General features: G+C 44.5%; 1 protein-coding gene across 1 annotated transcript in view; it reads right to left on the reverse strand.

Annotated features, from left to right (window-relative positions):
• CFAP58 (cilia and flagella associated protein 58) overlaps window positions 1–20627 on the reverse strand; it is a 131016-nt gene that overhangs the window by 103796 nt on the left and 6593 nt on the right. Inside the window, exons 2-8 of the mRNA XM_045291425.1 lie at window positions 18961–19242; window positions 16719–16867; window positions 13859–14015; window positions 12908–13102; window positions 9418–9555; window positions 7317–7476; window positions 2789–2871 (exon numbers count right to left, since the gene is read on the reverse strand). Coding sequence (XP_045147360.1) covers window positions 2789–2871; window positions 7317–7476; window positions 9418–9555; window positions 12908–13102; window positions 13859–14015; window positions 16719–16867; window positions 18961–19242 — 1164 coding nt within the window. The remainder of the gene's footprint in view (window positions 1–2788; window positions 2872–7316; window positions 7477–9417; window positions 9556–12907; window positions 13103–13858; window positions 14016–16718; window positions 16868–18960; window positions 19243–20627) is intronic.

Here is a 20627-nt window from a genome sequence, read left to right on the forward strand (position 1 = left end):
GAATCAAACAAGCAAAGGTCAACTTACTGCAGGCTATGTGTCCTATGCTAGGAGTAAACATTCTGATGGATTGCCAGTATGTAAAAAATATATAAACTGGTTCAATGTCAGATCTGTTTAAAATGAATTTTAAGATCTATACCCAATAATATTGTTCACATGGACAAGTTACAAAATAAAGAAACTGTTTCTAGGATTATGTCCCACCTACCAAAGCCACATCCACCAAACCAAAGCCAAACTCACTGCCCCCAAGTTGGTTCAGACTCATAGCAACCTATAGGACACGGTAGAAATGCCCCCTATGAATTTCCAAGGCTGTGACTCTTTACAGGAATTGAAAGCTTCACCATTCTCCCTGGGAGCAGCTGGTGGTTTCGAACTGCTGAACTTGCAGTTAGTTAGTAGCCCAACAAGTAACCTGCTAGACACCAGGGGACTGACTCTGACTCTCTCTCTCTCTCTCTCTCTCTCTCTCACACACACACACACACACACACACACACACACACACACACCAGCAACAACTTTCTTAAAGCATGTTTGGCATATAAACATAGCTAATCCCCTACCATTTCCTGAGATCCCCTACGCTAAAGGGAGCCCTGGTGTCACACTGGGCTACCATATATACTCAAATAGTAGCTGACCCGAATATAAGCTGAGGCCCCTAATTTTACCACAAAAACTGGGAAAATTTACTGACTCGAGTTTAAGCCTAAGGTAGGAAATGCAGCAGCTACTGGTAAATTTCAAAATAAAAATAGTTACCAATAAAATTATATTAATTGAGGCATCAGTAGGTTAAATGTTTTTGAATATGTATTTCAAAGAAAAACAGTCAACTAGCTCTGTAAGTGGAAAAGGTCAACAAAAACAAGACGGTAACAACAATAGCTATACATGCTGTGTTACTGCATGCACTGCATTACTACATACACAGCCTTACCGCATATACACAACGCAGCTAGTACAGTTTGAGGCCTAACGCAGGCTAATGATATTCCAGCATGTGATGACATGACTGTTTTCATAGAGCAGGCTATGTTAGAGGGCTTATAATATACACGCTGTGTTGTGTATGCACTGTTACTACATGAGCTGCATTACTGCATACGCAGCGTTACTGCATATGTATGGGAAGTGCTAACACAACACATGCAGTACCACAGTGGATACGCAATGCAGCATGTATATTATGAGCGCCAACACAGGCTGCTATGCAAGCATAGTCAACACTGGGTCCACATAGGGGTTAATAAGAAAACAAAAAATAAAATATAGCAGACTAAGTACTGTAAATAAACGTACTGTATATCCAAGACCAGAGATATACTGGTACTTGTATTCAGCAAGGCTTGGGCAGAGGAAGGGGGCGTGAGCAAGCATGGGTAAGACTGTAAAGGCTACGTCTTTGGTCACAGCCCTGGAGAAGAGCTGGTGAAGAAGAGTAGCCGCATCCGACATTATCTGACAAGGATGCGCTGCGCCCAGGTACCAGCACACAGAAGCGAGCAGGTTCTTGCTCAGTACGGCCTAGACAACACAGAGGCTGCCGGTGTACAGGACAAAAGAAGAGTGTGATATCAGCAGTCATCTGACCACCCACAGAGGTGGCGGGTGCCCACAGATGAGCAGGAGAGGCCAGAGAATAGGTAAGTGGGACCCTCACTTGAGCATAAGCCGAGGGGGGGCTTTTCAGCATAAAAAAAATGTGCTAAAAAACTCGGCTTATACATGAGTATATACAGTACAAGTTGGGCTGCTAACTCTAAGATGAGCAGTTCAAAACCACCAGCAGCTCCCAGGGAGAAAGATGAGGTTTTTCTACTCCTGTAAAGATGTAGCACCTCAGAAACCCAGAGGGGCAGTTCTCCACTGCCCTAGAGAGAATTACCCCAGGGGGCGGCGGGAGGGGGGGCGTGAGAAGCTCAAAAGTAGTCTATTTCATTCACTCTTTGTTCAATTTGGGAAACCTAAAGAAACCATGAACGAACTCAGGAGATTCCCATCGGGTGAGATGACAGTTGTCTTGACCACAACGACAACAGACTGGTGCAGAGGGAGCCCCACACCCAGCTGAAGCTGCCTGGGCTCTCCTTCCTCTCAGGAGGAAATCTTTGAGCAAGAAACTTTAGCCCAAATCCTCCAAAGCAGTTATCTCCTGAAAGGCACTATCAGTTGACAGAATTCCTCTGGAAGTGACTGGAAGCCCTATCATGAGTAGAGGGACCTCCAAGCTTTTACCTTCAGGCTCCCCACCCGTCTCTCACAGCTTTGGGCCCCAGTGAGCTCAAGGCACAGGGACCAGCAACAAAGAGCAAACCCCTTACCCACAGTGAGTAGCAGGAAGAAATGGTAGGGACTGTTGATATTGCCAACAGGCCAGTCTTACACTTAACACCTCACAGTGAAATTGTTATTAGCACTCACTTATAGTTTCTGGATTAGCCAAAGTTGTAGATTGTAGACCTTAAATTCAAGAAATTTGATCAACTGTTTAGGACACCAAATAGCACACCAGCAATAAAAGCAGAATCCACAAAACACTCCTGCTGGTTTATATACTAATTTTCTTTGTGTTCACGAGTGAGAATGCCGTTTCAATGACCTGCCAGTCAATGGCAGACTGGAGGGAACTACTTAAAGGGAAATTGCGCACTATTATTTATTCTAATTTACCCGTGTTTGCCTCCCAGTTTTCTTTCTGCATACACCTGGTTACAGACAGGTATTGCAGCTGCTAGAGAAAGCCATTCCGTTACCAGGGTTACTGTAACAAACTCACCTTACTTAATATATCCCTTTCTCTCAGAAGCTCATCCATCGCTTTCTTATCAAGTTCCGCTTGTTTCTTTGCAGCCTCCACCTCTAAATCACCAGAGAAGACAACAGTAAGTCTGAGCCTGCCAAGCCCAGAGGGATGCAAGCATTGCTGTAAGTTTGTATGGCCTCTGCAAAGCCAGTTGCTGCCAATCAACCCTGGCTCAGGCCGCCCTGTGTGTGTCAACGTAAAAGTGAGCTTCGTGGGGGTTTCCAATGGCTGATCTTTCTAAAGATCACCAGTCTTTATTCGGAGGTACCTCTGGGCCGGACTCTTGTCAACCTTCCAGTTAGCCTTCAAGCAAATTAACCCTTAGCACCTAATACTACTATGTACTGTTATGGTGAACTGGCTCTGACTATCCTAATAGCCAAAACGCCAAGTCAGGGCTCACTGAGTGGATTCCCACTCATAGCAACCCTACGGACGGAGCAGAACTGGTCCTTTGGGTTTCTGAGGCTGTACACCTGATGGGAGTAGACAGCCTCATCTTTTCTCCTTCAGAGTTGTTGTTGGAGTTGAATTGCTGTCCTGGTCAGTTAGCAGCCCAACAAGGAACCCACGAGGCCTTTTGATCGAAATTGAGGGATAGCAAGATTAAGCCACATGTCCCAAGTCCCAAGCCAGACATGTCCCAAGTCCCAAACCAGCTCAGTGGCTCTTGCTCCACAATTCCTTGCTCTTTTTAATCCTTTTTTATTATGTAAGTAGATGGGTATCCAGAAATTAGAAATACTGAAAAGCAAGAGGGGGAAAAATTAAATCAACCTAAATTCACTTTGTATTTTGATTGATCTGTTTTCCGATTTTTCTTATGCCAATGTGTGAATGTGTATAGCAAAAGCACACCATATTGCAGCATGCTTTTTTCACTAACAAATATAGAATGAGAGCTTTTGTATCCTATAAATGGCTTCTTGGTATTTCACTGTACGGAAATAAATATTTTCTGTAGCCCAATTTTAATATTGAAGTTGCTTCAAAATTTTTTTGCTATCATAAGCAATACTCCTATGAAGGTTCAAATTCATTTGCTCTTCTAGAAGAGCCAAGAAGACCTGGCACAAGACCAGGCAGTGGCTCACACTGTTGACCCGACTCACTGGCACCGATCAGCAACTTCCAGGAGAGGAAGTCCCCCTGGATCAAAACCCCGCTGCCCTGGAGTTGCTTCCCATTCCCAGTGACTCTATAGGACAGGGGAGAACTGCCCTGTGCATTTCCAAGACTGTCACTCTCAAAGAGCATAGAGAGCCCTGGCTTTCTCCCAAGGAGCAGCTGGTGGATTTGAACTACTGACCTTGTGGTTAACCAGCCCAACCCATAACCACTATGCCACCAGCTTTTCTTCCAGGATCAAAGAGGATGTTGTTTTAAGGCAGTGGTTCTCAACCTTCCTAATGCCTCGACCCTTTCATACAGTTCCTCATGTTGTGGTGACCCCCCCACAAACCATAACATTACTTTTGTTGCACTTCATCACTGTCATTTTGCTACTGTTATGAATTGGGCGACTCCAGTGAAAGGGTCGTTCGACCCCCAAAGGGGTCATGACCCACAGGTTGAGAACCGCTGTTTTAAGGTATCGCACCGATGGCCAATGTCTCTCCCAAACCTTAACAATGTCTATCCACCCACACCACCTTTGAGGACCATCATTCTTTTTGATCGTGGCTAGTGATCGATTTCTTTAAGGATTTAATTTGCATTTCCTGGATTATTACTGAAGCTAACCCCTGGTACCTATTTCACGCTCATTTGTCGTTCTGTTTTTTTAAAGTTGCCCGTGCTGCCCTGTGCCCACTTTCCTCACAGACTGTGGACCTTTCTGCAGATTGGTAAACGCCCTTTACAGTGAAACTTGCTTTCCTCGCTAGAGTGGTCTGTAGCGTGGAGTGTTTTAATGTTCATTTATTGACTTCTTTTTGACTTGTTTGTGGTTTATACCTTTGGTTGTAACTTTAGATTGTATCCTAGTATTGTGTGATTTTTAAAAAAAATTCACTCCTGTATTGAAATTATAGTCCGGTGAAAGGAGTGACGTCAAGCCCTAACTTTCTACCCTCTCCCCCAAAAAGCAGCTTGCCGTCTTGAGATACATGTTTCAGTAACCCCTACTTCTCATTGTTGTGAAACACCTTTATCTTCAGTGGCTAATCTTCTTTAGCAAAAGGTTGTCCGTGCTTTCTGTTGATGAGTCATTTGGGCACCACTGCAAAACGATTTGACTACTGAAGATTTAATGATAATACTGCCAAGTGAGGCAGATGCTGCTTCACCATGCTTCCTCTTCCAGATTTTGATGGTTAGGATGGCATGTCTGTCCTGGGGAAACTCTAGAATCCCATCTCAAGTCCCAAGCAACCAAACTCACTGGAAAGTTCTACTGCAAATACTAAATGCCTAGATCAATTTAGCTAGATTTCATATCTTTATCATATTGAGTTCTCTCATCTAGCATCTTGGTAACTCTATTTTTCAAGTCTTCCTCTTTAACCCTTTGTGTTTTAAAAACATAGCTTTAAAAAAATCTTTTAAAAATCTATAGCTATCTTAGTGATTTTCTTCATAGATATTCTATTACTTTGTTCACTATTATAAAAGGGGTTTCCCCATCTTCTAACTGGTTCTAAAGAAAGCTATTTATATCTACTTATTTCTTTTAAAAGCTGCCAATCTACTGAACTCTCCTGTAACATCTATGTGTTTCAAGTTCATTCTGAGTTTATGATAGCAAATCCTATCACATGAAGGCCCCATGCTCCAAGCCAGTAGGCCAAATGTCTTTTCTTTCTTTTTTTTAGATACAGCAACAGGGAACAGTCCCTACAAAGAAATAACAATATCGGTGGTGTCAGTAAAACCCGGGAAGAGAGCACATGATTATTTTGGTAACATGATTTAGGGATGAAGAAATGAATTCAATGTTGAATAGATAATTTTCAAAAGACTTTCAAATTGCAAGGGAAATCACAGAAATTAAAATATGGACAGGTTTTCATAGCGATTAGAAATGTGCTCAACTCTATCTACTTGTCTTCATCTCTCCCAAAGGAAACATTAGATTGTAAACTCACACTAGATGGTAAGCACCCCGAGAGCAGAGCTTTCCAGACGCCCAGCATGTGGCAGAGTGCTTACGGGAGGTGTGCACCCAGTGTGCTCAATGAGTGCATGGCTGCCTGGAGAAACTGTCCCCAGAAGCAGCAACTGCAAAGGGAAACTGCCCTTCACTTCTCAAAGGCTTAGATTTCGCCTAATGTCTACTGAGGTGAACACATGGGTATGTGCTTTGGGGCACGTTACATCCTTCAGAGGCTGACACACTCAATGCGGACAGGATGAGGTCAGGAAGGCACCGTTGTTCCTGCCTCACGGATGCTGAGGGAGTCAAGATTCATAGCCAGATTCTTTGCCTCTAAGCCCAGAACTACTTCTGCCACACCAAAAGGGACCAGTACATGATATTCTACAGTACACGTTTAGTCAGAAGATAGGAATATGACATTTGGTAGACATATACTGTGCGGGCCCTGTTCCCTGTGCTCTTTGTATCCTATGTCATTTATCACCGCCAACAGCCATCTATACGGAGGTGGGATCTGATCGCAGGCAGATCTGACTCTACAGTTTGTAGTGTTACTGACCCTGCCCCCTATGACATTTAAACTTTCTCCCACAGGTCTCATTTCAGCTGGATGAAATAGGGGTTTCATCACATGGTAAAGTCCTAACTGGAGAAATGAAATTGGAGGCCTTTTTTTTTTTTTATGCTGCCGAGCTTAGTAGGTCGTTTTGCCAACTATTGCTAATGGGGGCCAACTCCCTCCTTTTCTGTGGCAAATCTAGAGTAAAGGGAGAGGTTATATAGACCCCCCTAATGTGTCACCATGATTGGGTTCTGAGGACAGGATTGTTGTGGAAAAAATCAGCATATGTGAAAGCAGAGGATGACTACATTATTACCTGCGAAATTATATCAGGGGATAATTGTGGGATTGCATCTCTAGAATACTGCCAAACCACTGAGAAACATGACCGAGCCAAGTTGACACACAACCTTAACCACCACAACAAGCATCCCTCTTGCCTCCAACCTCAGCATTCATTACTACCAGATGGATCCAGTGAGGGTCCCATCATTTACTGTTTCCATCAATGCAAAATGCTGCATACCAGACTAAGTGAGCAACAGATGTACAGATAGTATGAGTGCACTGACAACTGCTGAAAGTATTAAGCTAGATTTACACAGTGCCAGTCTCTCTACTGAAGAGTTTGCTTGTTTGTTTGTTTTAATGTCAACCAGATATTCAAAATGATGTCCCTTTATACTGGCTGTTTACCAGCTTGAATGCTGTTTGTTTTGCTGACTTCATTTGGCATGCTGGGTGTTTGCACGCATGGAATCCTGGGTTGCCAGATGACATTAGTCACTAATGAAATGTTTATAAATGAATAAGACAGAGCACAAAAATGGTTCTTGGTCTACCTCTCTCTAATCCTAAAATCTGGTTTTTGAGGGTTTCCTTGTGCTGTTCCACGTCAGCCTTTTGTTCTTCAGTCTGGTGCAATTTCTTATGAATTTGTTCTCTTACTTTGTTGAGCTTCCCAATATCAATACGCATCTGATGAATTTCTTCCTCTCTGGCCTGCAGATAAGAGAGAATGATCAGAAATGCTCCTTAAATTAAGGGACGGGTGACTGGACAATGGTAAGTGAAGAATCAATATAAGAAGATTCTTTCTTGATCTGTGTAAAGTTGTCTGACGGGGTTAGAGCAAAACATACACTATTTGATTTAGGAAGAGACTGGAAAATTCAATACCCTGAATACAATCCATGGCTAATAATGAAAAAAAATTGGATTAATCTGTTAGCTTAAGATGCAATCTAATTGCTGACTCAAACAAGGTCAGAATGCTAAGATGTGTGTCATAAATATGTACATTTTCTGCACAAATATGTTATTTGACTAGCAATTTTCATGGACTCACAAAGTAATATTTCTCAGAAGGCTATGAAAGCACTACAAAATGCCCAGCTAGTCTTTTGGACCCAATCTTGCGGCCACACAGCACAATTTCCTACACTTGAGAAGGGGTTCTCTTCCCCCAGAGAATGGTCCCCCATGGGTGTGAATCTGGCCCAGGGACAAAGCAATATTAATGCACAGTTATGCATGGTGGCGAAACTGTGCTAAAAAATAATTGTAGAAAACAAAGTACAAGATTCTAATCTATGGACTTCAATGTTTATGGATTTTTTAAAATGTAAATCACTTCTTTTTTTTTTTTTAAGTTTGCCCCTCATAGAAATAACCGGAAAGGCAGCTGGGGCATCTTCTGCAAATGTTAGCAATCATCCCAGCTTTGGACAATGAAGAGGCTACAGTCAGCTGTGTCTGTTATCCCTGGATTACGGCTAAAAGCAGAATTCCATAGGTTTGGAATTTGATAACAGAAAGCTCTATCTCTCACGATGCCCCATTCATGTAATCTAAGGAGAGAACTGATGGCAGAGTGGTTTTTAAACTTTAATTGGACATTAGGCACTGATCTATTGTTTTGCGCTGAGTAGCCCTGTCATCGCTGTTTCAACTTGCAGTATGTGCACACGCACACACAAGTCAAATCATTCTGTCCTGCTTTAAATGTTTTTCAGCCTCAGATTCTATAAGGTCCAAATTAGTTGGCTTTATAGTCCCTTTTGAGTCTGACTAATTTTAATTGAGTAGTTGTGAATTTACAGGCCTTAGACTGCAGAAAACTCCCAGAAAACCAAGGATGTATGCAAAACAAGATGTGAGCTGTGCAAATGTGAGCGTGTGCATGCATGCATGCACACACACACATGTTCATCATATTCTTAAAGGTACTTGTGATAACCAAAAAAAGAGTATGAGTCATTGATCTAATCTATGTATGATGCTTGTCAGGTGGCCTGCTTTAGCCTCATATTCTAACATGCAGAGTATGGAAAATGGATTTTTCACAATTAAAGGAATAAGCGTGACACTGCTCTGATCAAGTCTCTAAGCAAACAAGTTGTATTGTTGAATAAAACTGTTACCCAAACTTCCTGTGCAAGCACTCTTCAAGAGAGCAGGCAGAAGAGAAGGACCCTAGCTTGTGATTGACACTGGACAGAGGTGAGATGCGGGGTTCTACCCCCCCACCCCCGGAAGTGAGACTCCATTGTACCAGCCTATCACCGCCCTTCCCATCCACCTTCTCCACACAGGCAGCACAGCACAATCTGACTTCTTCTCTGCTCACTTAGGCAGTAGTGCGTAGCTCTGCCAGGCTAAATCAGCGAGGGAACGTGTTAGCTCGCTTTGGGAAGCAGTTGCCTCGCCATAGGATCAATCATCGGGTTTGCAATTCTACAATGAAGAATGGAAGTTATTCAACGGTCTGCTTGTGACCGTAAAGCAATCGCTACGGACTTGCGCCTACGTCAGGTGCGTCAAGGCACCTCGTCCAGCTGCCCAGGGCTACCCAGCCAAGGGCTCGCCCTGCACGGGCACACCTGCCTGACTAGGCCTTAAGGCGGGGCGTGCCAGGGACCGGGCGTGCCAACCTGTGCTTACTTTGAGCTCCAGCGCCTTCTGCTGGTTTTCCTGCGAAAGCTGCTCGCAAAGCGTGCTGTGCTGTTCATTCTCCTGCTGCAGTTTCGTGTTTCTCATCTGAAACTGCTCCAGCTCCTTCGCGGCTCTCTCGTTCAGGATCTGAAAGATGCGGGACGAGCGTGTGAATGGGGTGGTTGGGTTTTCTTTTCTTTCGAATCCGCTTACAGCCTCCGCATAGACACACAGGTGGCCCCACACACCTCCTGGGAAAAGACCAGTACCCGCCGATTTTGTCTTTAGAGAAATCACTCCTTATCCTGGATGAAGGCACTGACGCACCCCAATACCATGAAAGCTACATGGCTGAGGAAATGACGCCTTCTAATGAATAACACAGTGAGAATAATTTCCCCCCCTTTTTTTCCCTGAGAGCCTTGGGAAGTCTTGTTCACAGGTGGTGGATAAATATTTTAATGCCTGTTTGCCATTTGGCAGGCTTCACATCCGAAACAATCGCTATAATCATTGCAAAGGAGCTGGAGATTCCAATGGGTTTCATCAGCTGTCGCTCTGTCTTTAGGAGAAAGTCTTGCATTAACATGCCTACAACATCATCACCCTGAACAGCCCCATTCACTAACACCAACACATCGCCAATTGCCCATTAAGCCAGCTAAAGCCGAAACCATGGTGCCCCAGCCGAGTGACTGGTGTCCCGGCCTGACTTCTTCCCCCCAGCCTGGCCTAGCCTGAGCAGGCCCGGTTGTATAAAAGGGGATCGAATTGAGGTGGGGCATTCCCACTGGGGGAACAGAGGACGACGGTTTCTGAACATGAAAGGTAAAACGGAGCCTACAATAAGGAAGTCATATTCCTACATTGAGAATCAGTCACAGGCAGCCATGAGAGCTTCCCGGGTGAGGGAAACACCAGGCTGAACATTCCGCCAGAAACAAAAGCGAGGAGTGTTACTGAGGGCTATGAAAACCATGCTTTCCAGGAAGTGAGGAGACACGGCACCGGGAGGGAGGACAGAGCATGTCCCCGGAGCGAGCAGCCTTCGGAGGAAAGGGAGCGGAGCAGGGCAAAACAGGGCAAAACGTGACAAGGGTTTGCTCAACCCAGCTCCAACTTTTACAATGCCATCTTCAACTCTTTCTCGTCAGCTACACCCTGACATTTATTGCATTCTGAAGTTTTTGTGACACCCTGAGGTTTTAACAAGACCTTCTATCAAGAATAATTAAGTCAGTCTTCTGTCACCACGGCAGCTGCCAGTCCCCTCATCATAAGGTAACAAGCTTAAGTCTTTGGGATTTTCAAAGCGAAGACCAGGGAATGAAGGGAAGATGGCAGGGAGGCACGTCTAATGGGGGCAGAGGGGGGTCAGGCAATCATAGCCCAGGCCTGGCTAACTGGAGTTTGCTTCCTCTTGGTTAGAGTTATGAAGACAGCAACAGCTCCATCATAACCTTGCCAAATCTAACCTTATTTCCTAGGCTCTGAGGATGAGATGAGAAACCCCTGGTGGTGGAGGGGTTAAGTGTTGGGCTGCAATCTGCAAGGCCAGCAGTTCAAAACTACCAGACACTCCGTGGGAGAAAGACCAAGCTTTCGACTCCAGTAAACAGCTATGGTCTCTGAAACTCATGGGGGCAATTCGACACTGTCCTATAGGGTCACAATGGACCGACAGGGAGCTTGATTTTGTTTTTTGTTCTTTGGGGAGATGGGGGGGGGGGGCGCTGCAAGATTGAACAAAGCATTCTTTTTAAACGACATTCTTAACAGACATCTACAACAAACTTAGCATTCTGTATTCTTGCTCTATTAATGTTGTAAGTTGTTTCAACTTTTACAAGGGAACTGAGTTGTCTCTTTAGAACTGTAGAATCGAATATTTTGGTCTAATTTAGAATGGAGTTTTACTATAGGTCTGGAGTTACCCCCATTTCAGCTAATGCTGGTACCTCTGTTTTAAGGTCCACAGACCACTGAGCTCAGTCCAACAGAACCCTCCACCTGCAGATGACTGCGGAGCACTTCAGATGGACTAATGCAACTAAAGGAACACATTTTAAATTTCATTTCACATTTTAATTAAATTTAAATGTGTAAATACGTCACCTGTGGCTACAGGGCTAGCATTTAGGCAGCTTGGGTCTTTAACCATATGGCCACAGTAGGAATTCATCTCCCAACCATAATGTTGGGTGAAAAAGGTTAGATGCCAAAAATTACACAATGGATGATTTCATCTTTGTAAAGTTTAAAGACAAGTGACACTAATCTCTGCTCAGAATTCCAGATCGAGAGTCGGTGGGGTTTCTGGGGTGGGCGTAATGCTCTGTTTCTTGAGTTAGGTGTAGGTCACCAAGGTGTGTCTCAAGAGTTGGAATCCATCGAGCTTTATATGGGGATATGTACGTGCCTTCATATTAGGGGCCCCAGTGGCATAATGCTTACATGTTTGGCTGCTGACCGCAAGGTCGGCAATTTGAAACCACCAGCTACTCTGGGGGAGAAAGAGGAAGCTTTCTACTCCTGTAAATAGTTACAGTCTCGGAACACCACCGAGGCAATTCTACACTGCCTTATAAACAAAACAAAACAAAAAACGTACTGCTATGAGTCAGTGCTGACTCCTAGCAAGCCCCTGTGGGTTTCATAGACTGGAACTGTTTACCGGAGTAGAAAGCCCAGGCTTTCTCCCTGGGAGCTGCTGGTGGGTTTTGAACTGCCAACCATGCAGATCGCAGCAGCCCAAGGCGTAACCACTATACCACCAGGGATACCCTGGTCCTATAGGGTCACCGTTCTACGTTGGAATCCCCTTGAAGGCAGTGAGTTTGGTTTTTGAGAGTTTGTGGTACAGGGTTAAAGCACTCAGCTGCTAACCAGAAGGCAGCCACCTGAACCCACCAGCAGCTACCTAGGAGAGAGATGTGGAACTCTGCTTTTTCACAGCCTCGGAGACCCTAGGAGGCAATGCCACTCTGTTTCACAGGGTCACTACACATGCCAACTCAAGGGTAGTGGATAATTTTGTTTGTGTGTTTGATGTGCATAGTATGCATCAATGAAAGGATAAAAAATAAATTAATATACTCAATGAAGTGAGACAATGCCCTGATGAACCAACTATGTCACCAGGACATAATTAGGCATTGGGCTGCTAACACAAGGTCAGGAGTTCCAATTCACCAACCCCTCCATGAGAGAAAGTTGAGGTTGTCTGCTCCTTCAAAGGTGTACAGCCTTGGAAACCCCAGGAGGCAGTGCTGCTCTGTCTGCTGGGGTCACTAGGAGTTGTAATCAACTTGACGGCAGTGAGTTCTGGGTGGACGGAAACAAAGCCAAGGCCCCAGTCCCGTGTTAGGTGTGTCACCAAATATCGGTAGTAGGCGTTGTCAGATGGTTTGCGGAGAAAAATTGCAAATGCTTTCAAAGGGTGTGAACAAAGGTCGCGGAGCCTTGTTCTCCCGCATGGTCAGGCCTGCAGCCAACGTACCTTCTGCTCCTTCAGCTGCTGCTCCAGTTTCTGTAGCTCCTCCTTGCTTTTCTGCACGTACTGCTGCAGGGCCTTGATCTCCGACTGCCGGGTGTCCATGTCCACCTGAATCTGCTTGAGTTCTTTTTCCAGCTTCTCCTTCTTCCGAGACTCTCGAGAAGCTTCGTTCTGGCGATGCTGGATTTCTTGTTGGAACTACAGGCACGCGGGGAAGAAGAGAGAGAGAGAGACAGCCTCGCATGATGGCAGGGCTCAGCCAGCCTCCCGCCCCCCACTCGCCCTCCCACCATCCCCAGCCCTTTCCTCTTAAGGGCAGCCCCTGGGAAGCAGCATTTGGCCTGTAGGACAAACACCTTTGTGCATCACCCTTCAAAGGTCCCAAAGGCAACAGAGTCGTCAGTGTTGTTTATCGGGGCTCGACGCCGAACACTCACCTTAATGGTGAAAATGCCACTGAAACCGAGAATCCCAGAGTCTTAGGGCGGGTGAACAGAGTGTCCACCTAATTCTCCACCACCAGGGACTAAACAGAAGGTGGCCTGTTCTCCTAACTACGAGATGGGTTTCACCGGAGTCCTCGATCGTGCTGGACAGAGCACCACCGTTTTATGATGGGCTCCCGCTCTTGGACAAGCCTCTCTCTTACAGTGCATGCTCCAGGAAGTCTCGGGTTTGCCTCCTGCAGACTGTGGCTTGCTAACTATCTCTGTGACTCCTGGCTTTAAGTCAACGTGTTCTGATGGACGCCGCCACGTGGCTTCTTTATAAGGGAGAAAGACAAAGGGACTGCTTCCATCCCAGGGTACAGACTGCCGGCAGGGAGCGCCTGCGCTTCTGGGAGCAAGACAAGCAAATGGGCAAAACCATGCATGCTTTCCTGGGGCGCAAGGAGATCCATTTGAGAGGGGCCAAGAGGAGAGGCGGCCTGGGGAAGGGCACAGCTCAGCTGACCTGACTGACGGCCTGCTCCGCCTCGTCTCTGGCTCGCTCCGTCTCCTGGTGCTGCTCGGTGTTCTGCGCTAAAGTCTCTCGCAACTTCACCACTTCTGTCAAGAGCTGGTCCCGCTCCTTCGTGACTTCTTCTTTGAACTTCAGTAAGTCTCTGATGCTGGAAAAGAAGAGAACCATGGCTACGTGGGCCATCTACTACGAGTCCTTCTGAGCATCCTGTGGGCTTACTTTCGTAGGAACGACTTCGGTCAACTGTTCACCCTAGTCAGGCATTAGAGAGAAAGCTTTACACTGTGACCTGCGGAGCTGGTTTAAGATAGCTTGCCTGAAAAGAAGTCCCCATGTAGATGACACCCCTGTGTTCCTATGTATGTAACACCCGTGTGTGTGTATGTGTGTGTGTGTGTGTGTGTGTTAGGATTTCTCTAGAAATCCAGTAAAACGAGCACCAAATAGGAACTGGTTGCCTCAGAAGAGTAAAATGTAGGGTGGAAGAATTGTGGGAATAATTCTTTTATTCCTTACTGCCTACACCTTCCCTATGTATTCCTTGTCCTTGTTGTGACACGATATGACTCTTGTCAACACTCACAATTAGCCCTACGGAGATGTCAATTGAGGAAATTATTTGTTCACTATATCCACTAGAGGGCTGTGATCCCAGCTATAAAGTCCAAAAGGAAGCCGAAGCATAAGGCAATAGGATGCGCTGCAAGCCTTCATTCATCCACACAGAGAGACTCCTTCCCCCCCGAAAGGATGTGACCCAGATAAAATGTGTCCAAAAACGAGATTTGGAAAATCATTTATGACACCACTTTTTTTGGAAGGTGTGTGGTAATATTCACCGATTTTCACTGTAAACCAGTTGCCTTGTATTTCAACCATGACATGGTGTGGCTGGATTTCCGGAAGGTATTAAAATGACATGAGCACCAGAATTAGTCTAGAGCAGTGGTTCTCAACCTTCCTCATGCCGCGACCCTTTCATACCGTTCCTCATGTGGTGGTGACCCCCGCCCCCAACCATAACATTATGTTCGTTGCTACTTCATCACTATCATTTTGCTGCTCTTATGAATCGAGCGACCCCTCATGACCCACAGGATGAGGACTGCTGGTCTAGGGCAAGGTAGACAGTTTAGAGCTGAGAAGGCTGAGAACTTGCCTGCCAGGCTCTTGCGGCTGCCAGGCATCAGACAGCTGTTCAGAACACAGTGATCTGTTTATTTACTAGCAGCTTTGATGTAAATAAATGTCTAATAAGTCACCTCCCATGTTTCACTCAAACTCTTCTTCCCCCAAAACAAACTTCAAATTCTGAGGTGACTGTGAGAGAAAACTATGCATGGGCGCACTGTTGAGGCCACAATTCTGGACTGGGTGGTTTCTTACGCTCTCCGTACTGTTCAATTCCTGAAAGATGTCCTAATACCTGAATGTCGGTATTCTGTCTGTATATAAGCTCTTAAGTATTGCTTCATTGCTCTGAATGTGTCTGACATCTTTAATAAGAAAACTGAGTCCACCATTATATGTTACGACCTCTTCTTTGTTGTTTACCCCATTCTCCAGCCCCCCAAAAAAAACCCTGTGCTCAAAAAAAACCCTGTGCTGTCGATCAAAGTTTGATGAATGTATTTTTAAAAGGTAAACAGCCTAGAGAGCATTCACATTTGGTTAAGAGTGCCCCTGAGGAAGTGAATGCTCATGCCTGACTCGAATCTTCATTCAAAGCTTGGCATATCTTTGCCCAGGCTAGACTCCTGGTGGGGAAATAAAGGTGTCCTCCTTGCAGGAGTTCACAGCATAATGGGTAAAGAGACACACCAACCCACCACTTTAATGCAGTGTGAGATCAGTGCCAGTCTAGAGGTAAGTACTAGGTCCCATAGAAACAGAAAACACAGTGACTTTTTCTGCCTGGTCATCTAGTGGTGAGCAGAGTTGGAGAGGCAAGGTTGGTACAGAAATGCAGGTGGTGGTGAAGTGAAAGAGGTATTGATGGATGAATAAGAGTTTACTGTGTAGAGGAGGTAGTAGAAGGTTCAAGATACAGAAGGTAGCATTTGCAAAAGTAAAAGGAGGTCTGGATAAGGGTGGTATGGCTTGAAAGGGAGGCTGATGGGTACAGCTGGAGGAAGGGCTCGGAAAGACAAACTCAAGGGTTTGGGTTCTATCCTTTGGGCAGGGGTTGTTATTGGAGGTGCTTATGGTGGGAGGGGGTGGGTCGGGGCATGCAGGTCTGTGTTTCAAAAGCAATGTAAGGGTTGGAATAAAGATGGGCAGGGAGGTTGCTATATAGTCCAGCAGAGAAGTGGAGGCACAGACCAAGGCAGTAGCACTGAGGATGGGGTGTTTGGAGAGCCCAAAGTAAGATTTTAAAGACTGAGACAGCACTAAAGTGTAAGAGGCACAGGGAAGGCGGAGACGAAGAACAGTTCTGTGCTCTGGTTTAGATCCTATAGGGGTAGGGAGGAGGATGAAACGTTTCACCACGGGGAATGTAGTTGAGGTCCTGGGAGTCTGGGTAGAAAGGCAGTCCATTTCAGTCTACAAAAGTTTGCTTTTAAAAAACCTAAAATCTTGACTCATTTTGAGATGATAGTAACGGTTTTGTGTTGTTTTTGGTTTTAACTTAGAACTAGAATATAAACACAAATTAGAAGTTCTTGGATGTAGAGAAAGGGAATGTGTGAAAGAAAACAGCAATACAAAGAAAACAATCACCAGGAACCCATTAAAGCACAGTCTTGCACCGCAGAGAACGTTCAAGAAGACACTGGCAAAACCCAGCTCTCTGCTGAAGAAAGAGCCACCTGCAAGCTTCAACGTGCGTGAAGAAGGCTCTATGACCTACTTGCTATCTTGATCCATTGACAATCCAGATCCTTGCTCAACCAGCTTAGTCAAGTTCACGATTTCCTCTTTCAATGCAAGAATGGTCTCCTTTGCCTTCTGCTCCTTATCATAGGCAGAGTCCACCATCTTCCAGGCCTTCTCAATTTCCTACAGGGGCCACGGGACATCGGTGAGGGGAACCAAACTGGGCTCCGAGTCAAGATAACCCGAGTAAAGGGAGCAATATCATGACTACATTACAAGGGTTGTTTATAAGAGAAAATTAGAAATGGTACATTAAACATTTACTAACTTACTGAACTGTTTGTTCAACGTAAGTTAGTCGGCACTGAACCGTACATTTAAGGAGGCGAAGTGACAAAAGCTATTTTATAGGTGAGTGGAACTACAAAGTTTGCAAATTGTAAGGGCTGTATAACAAGGACAACTATTTCTAAAGAAGATGTTACTATAGGCTTGCAAAGTTAGGAATGAAAGCTTCTAGGATTCCCTAGTCCAGATATTTGATAAGAAAAAAATAATAAATTTGGGCACATAAGAAATAGTTAGATGTCCTAGCCTTAAAATTTTAAGTTTTTGATATATGCCAAATTATATATATATATATATAAAATATTATATATTGCCGAATTATACATACATACATATATATTGCCCTCGGGTTCCAAGTGAGCTCCCAGATGGCAGTGTGAGCTTTGGAACAATGCAGGACGACACAGTTTGCTCTGTACCCAACTGTGCATGAGGACACTGGCAACTCCCATTGCCAGAAACCCAAGCTGCCCTAGCCTTCTCATCAAATGCATACAGCGAAGAATAGAGACAGTGACTCCTCCCACTCCATTATCCTTGCTATTATGAAATGCTCTGTGGAATATTCAACTAAATATGCAAGGGTAAATCACTTGAGCGAGCTCCGTTTGAGTAAGTGAGCCAACACCCTAAGTGGTATAACAGCCTTGAATTTTATACCCTCACTTAACTTTCTTGCTAAAAGTTGTCAAGGGAAATATGGGTCTCTATAGGTACAAACCAATAACCTTGAGGTAAAGATATTCCTCTACAGGCTCACGGGAAGTAAAATGAGTCAATGAGAGTATTTCATTTACTGTAATATATCCGTGTTTTTCTATGGACATGAGCAGAATGTCTCTCAGGTAAGTGGGGATCAGAATGTAGTGCCTGAAACAAAATGCCAGTTTGTGGGGCATGTTCCTTTGGGACAGCCATGTGCGCCGTGCTGGCAAAACAAGTGAAGGGTATTTAGATGCAAAGAGGAGTAGACGAGGCTTTGTGCAAATCAACTTCACCAAGTAGATTTTAATCAATTCATGACTGCTTTTTCTAGTTTTTAAATCTTAAATTAAATTTTTTTTAAATCATAAAGTGATTGGAAGCCTTCTTATTTGATTTTGTTAGCAAGGAGAAGAGGGAAAAAATGTCACTACACAAGTTGGCACTAAAAAGAAAGCAAAGCAGTTGCGGAGAAAACAGAGGTGCCACCTTTTGTAATGGTCTTTATCTACTGACATCTGAACCCGTATCATCTCAGGGGAATGAAGTCAAGATGCTATACGTCCGCTCTCTTCCTGAAGATTTTCATTGTAAATGAAAACCTCTCAACTTCCTGTCACCCTGATACGGACATGGAGCATAGGTCAGCTTAACTTTGAAAAGAAGGCAACACACTTGAGGACGGAGAAAAATGAAGCCATACTTCCTCCCTCTCCCACTAGGCTGATTCTCCCAGGATGAGGACTTGGGAGGAGCCGGGGAGAAGCAAAGGAAGACACCTCATGAAATTACTGTCTGGGAATGCTCAAATTAATCTCTCCTAAACCTTTAAGAAAAGGTAGAAATGGTGAGATGATCTTTAACAAGCTACTGCCACCACTATTGAATGACTCATCTTACACCAAACGAGGCACCTTTGAGATGGATAACATTGCATGTACTCATCTGCAGGGGTTTTTTTGCTTACTTATCTGTTTCCAGAAAGCTAAACCAGAAGGGGTCTACATTATTTTCTGCAAGATGAAATTCACCCAGGCTAATGATTTCATTTGGAAATGAACATTAGTCCCTAGGCTTAGTGAATATATAAATCATGCAAATTTTATCTTAGTAACCCATTGACTCCCCCCGCCTGGAGCTGCCAGGCTAATGAGAGGGTGATGTTTTAAATAAAGGATGCAGTCATGTCAGCTCTCTTGGGGGTTCACTTCTAGATGATGGCTGACCTTCTTCAAGGAGGCAATGGTGGTCTGGTCATCCTGAGAGAGCTTCAGCGCAGTGGCGACCTTCGCAGAATTAACCACGATCTCGGCATTTAGCTCTCTGCACTTGGCCATCAGCCGCCTCTCGTTTTCATAAGACCTTTTCATTACAGTATGCAGCTTCTCATATTCAACCCTAAATTTCTCCAGACTTCGATCTCCTGAAAGTTCATTGAGAACCTGATGAAAATCCCTCTCGATTTCTTCAAATGCCGTTTCTTCCAGCACTATCTTGTCGGGCTTTTCCTGTCCAAAAGAGCAGAGATAGGAGTGGCCATGTCAACATGTACACCATTGCTGTTAAGAAATTACTCTCCATATGCCATGGATGAAAGACGAAATTAAGACAGCGGGGAAGGGAGAGGGCCCTAGTCAATAGACCGAGGCATTCATATGAATACTACTGGAATAATCACATATCCCACACCTTTTGGAGTTTTGTTAAATGGGAGAACTTATGTCAAACCCTTCCTTGCATCCTGCTTCCCAGGGCTGCAGACCGAAGCCAGGACATGTTGAGGCCAGGCAACGGGAAATCTCGGAATGTGTACCAGGAAATCATGAGCACATAGTGAAACCCACCTCAGAGACGCAATATTCTCCTAAAAGAGATGCCATCATTTTTATTCCTTTTTTTAAAAAAATAGGCTAGATCATCCCCATGAGTAGTATTTTCAAATACCCCAGTGAGCAAAGCTCACAGCCTTTTCCAAAGTTACCTTTCATGATTTTTCAAATGTATTTATTTATTTTACAAAGTCAGTACCAACTCCTGGGGACCGATGTGCCTCAGAGTGGAACTGTACTCCATTAAGATCTCTCTCAGGAAGAGCCTGCCTGCTCTTCCTTTTGAGACACTCCTTCTCCGTGGGTTCAAGCCACACAGTTTCCAGCTTTTGTGTGCTTATGAGATGACCTGGGGGGGGTAGGAGCTGAGTGCTGAATGATTTACAACCTCCAGGGACTGATTACTTGGGGAAAACGTATTTTAAAAATATAATCCAGACACATATACCATACATACTCGTGTATAAGCCGAGTTTTTCAGCACATTTTAAATGCAGTTTTTGTGGTAAAATGCGGTGCCTCAGCTGATATTCGGGTCGGCTGATACTCGAGTATATACAGTATGTGATGAAAGCAAGCCAGGCTACAAATTAAATAAGAACCCAGAGATTCTTACTGGCCAGATTCCTATGAAATACAGCACAATCGTCTTTTAAAACAGAACGGGTGTGGTTAGCATGGCGTGCATTCAGGAAGCATGTGTTGAACATGTGCCATGTGTAAATTTGGTGGTGGCACCTCTAGAAAATGCCAAGGTATGGAAAAAGAAGTCCTCCCAAAGTGAATTTAAACCCCAATAGCCAATGGATTATTATTCAAATATTGGAAGTGTGAGACTGGTTACCTGCCAGAAATGTCACTTTGAGGACTAAGGTGCACCTGATGAAAACACATTTTTTTCTGTCATCTCATAAGCACACCAAAGCTGGAGAGTGAATAGGGAGGACCAAAGAAGAACTGATGCTTTTGAATTATGAAATTGGTTAAGAATGTTGAAGATTGGAAAGTAAAAGGAAATAGAGAAAAGAACTAGGAGGCAAAGGGCATTTATAGAGGTCTAAATA

Source organism: Echinops telfairi, unplaced genomic scaffold (genome assembly GCF_000313985.2).
Source record: "Echinops telfairi isolate 266 unplaced genomic scaffold, ASM31398v2 ScPeMD7_70;HRSCAF=299, whole genome shotgun sequence".
Taxonomy (NCBI): domain Eukaryota; kingdom Metazoa; phylum Chordata; class Mammalia; order Afrosoricida; family Tenrecidae; genus Echinops; species Echinops telfairi.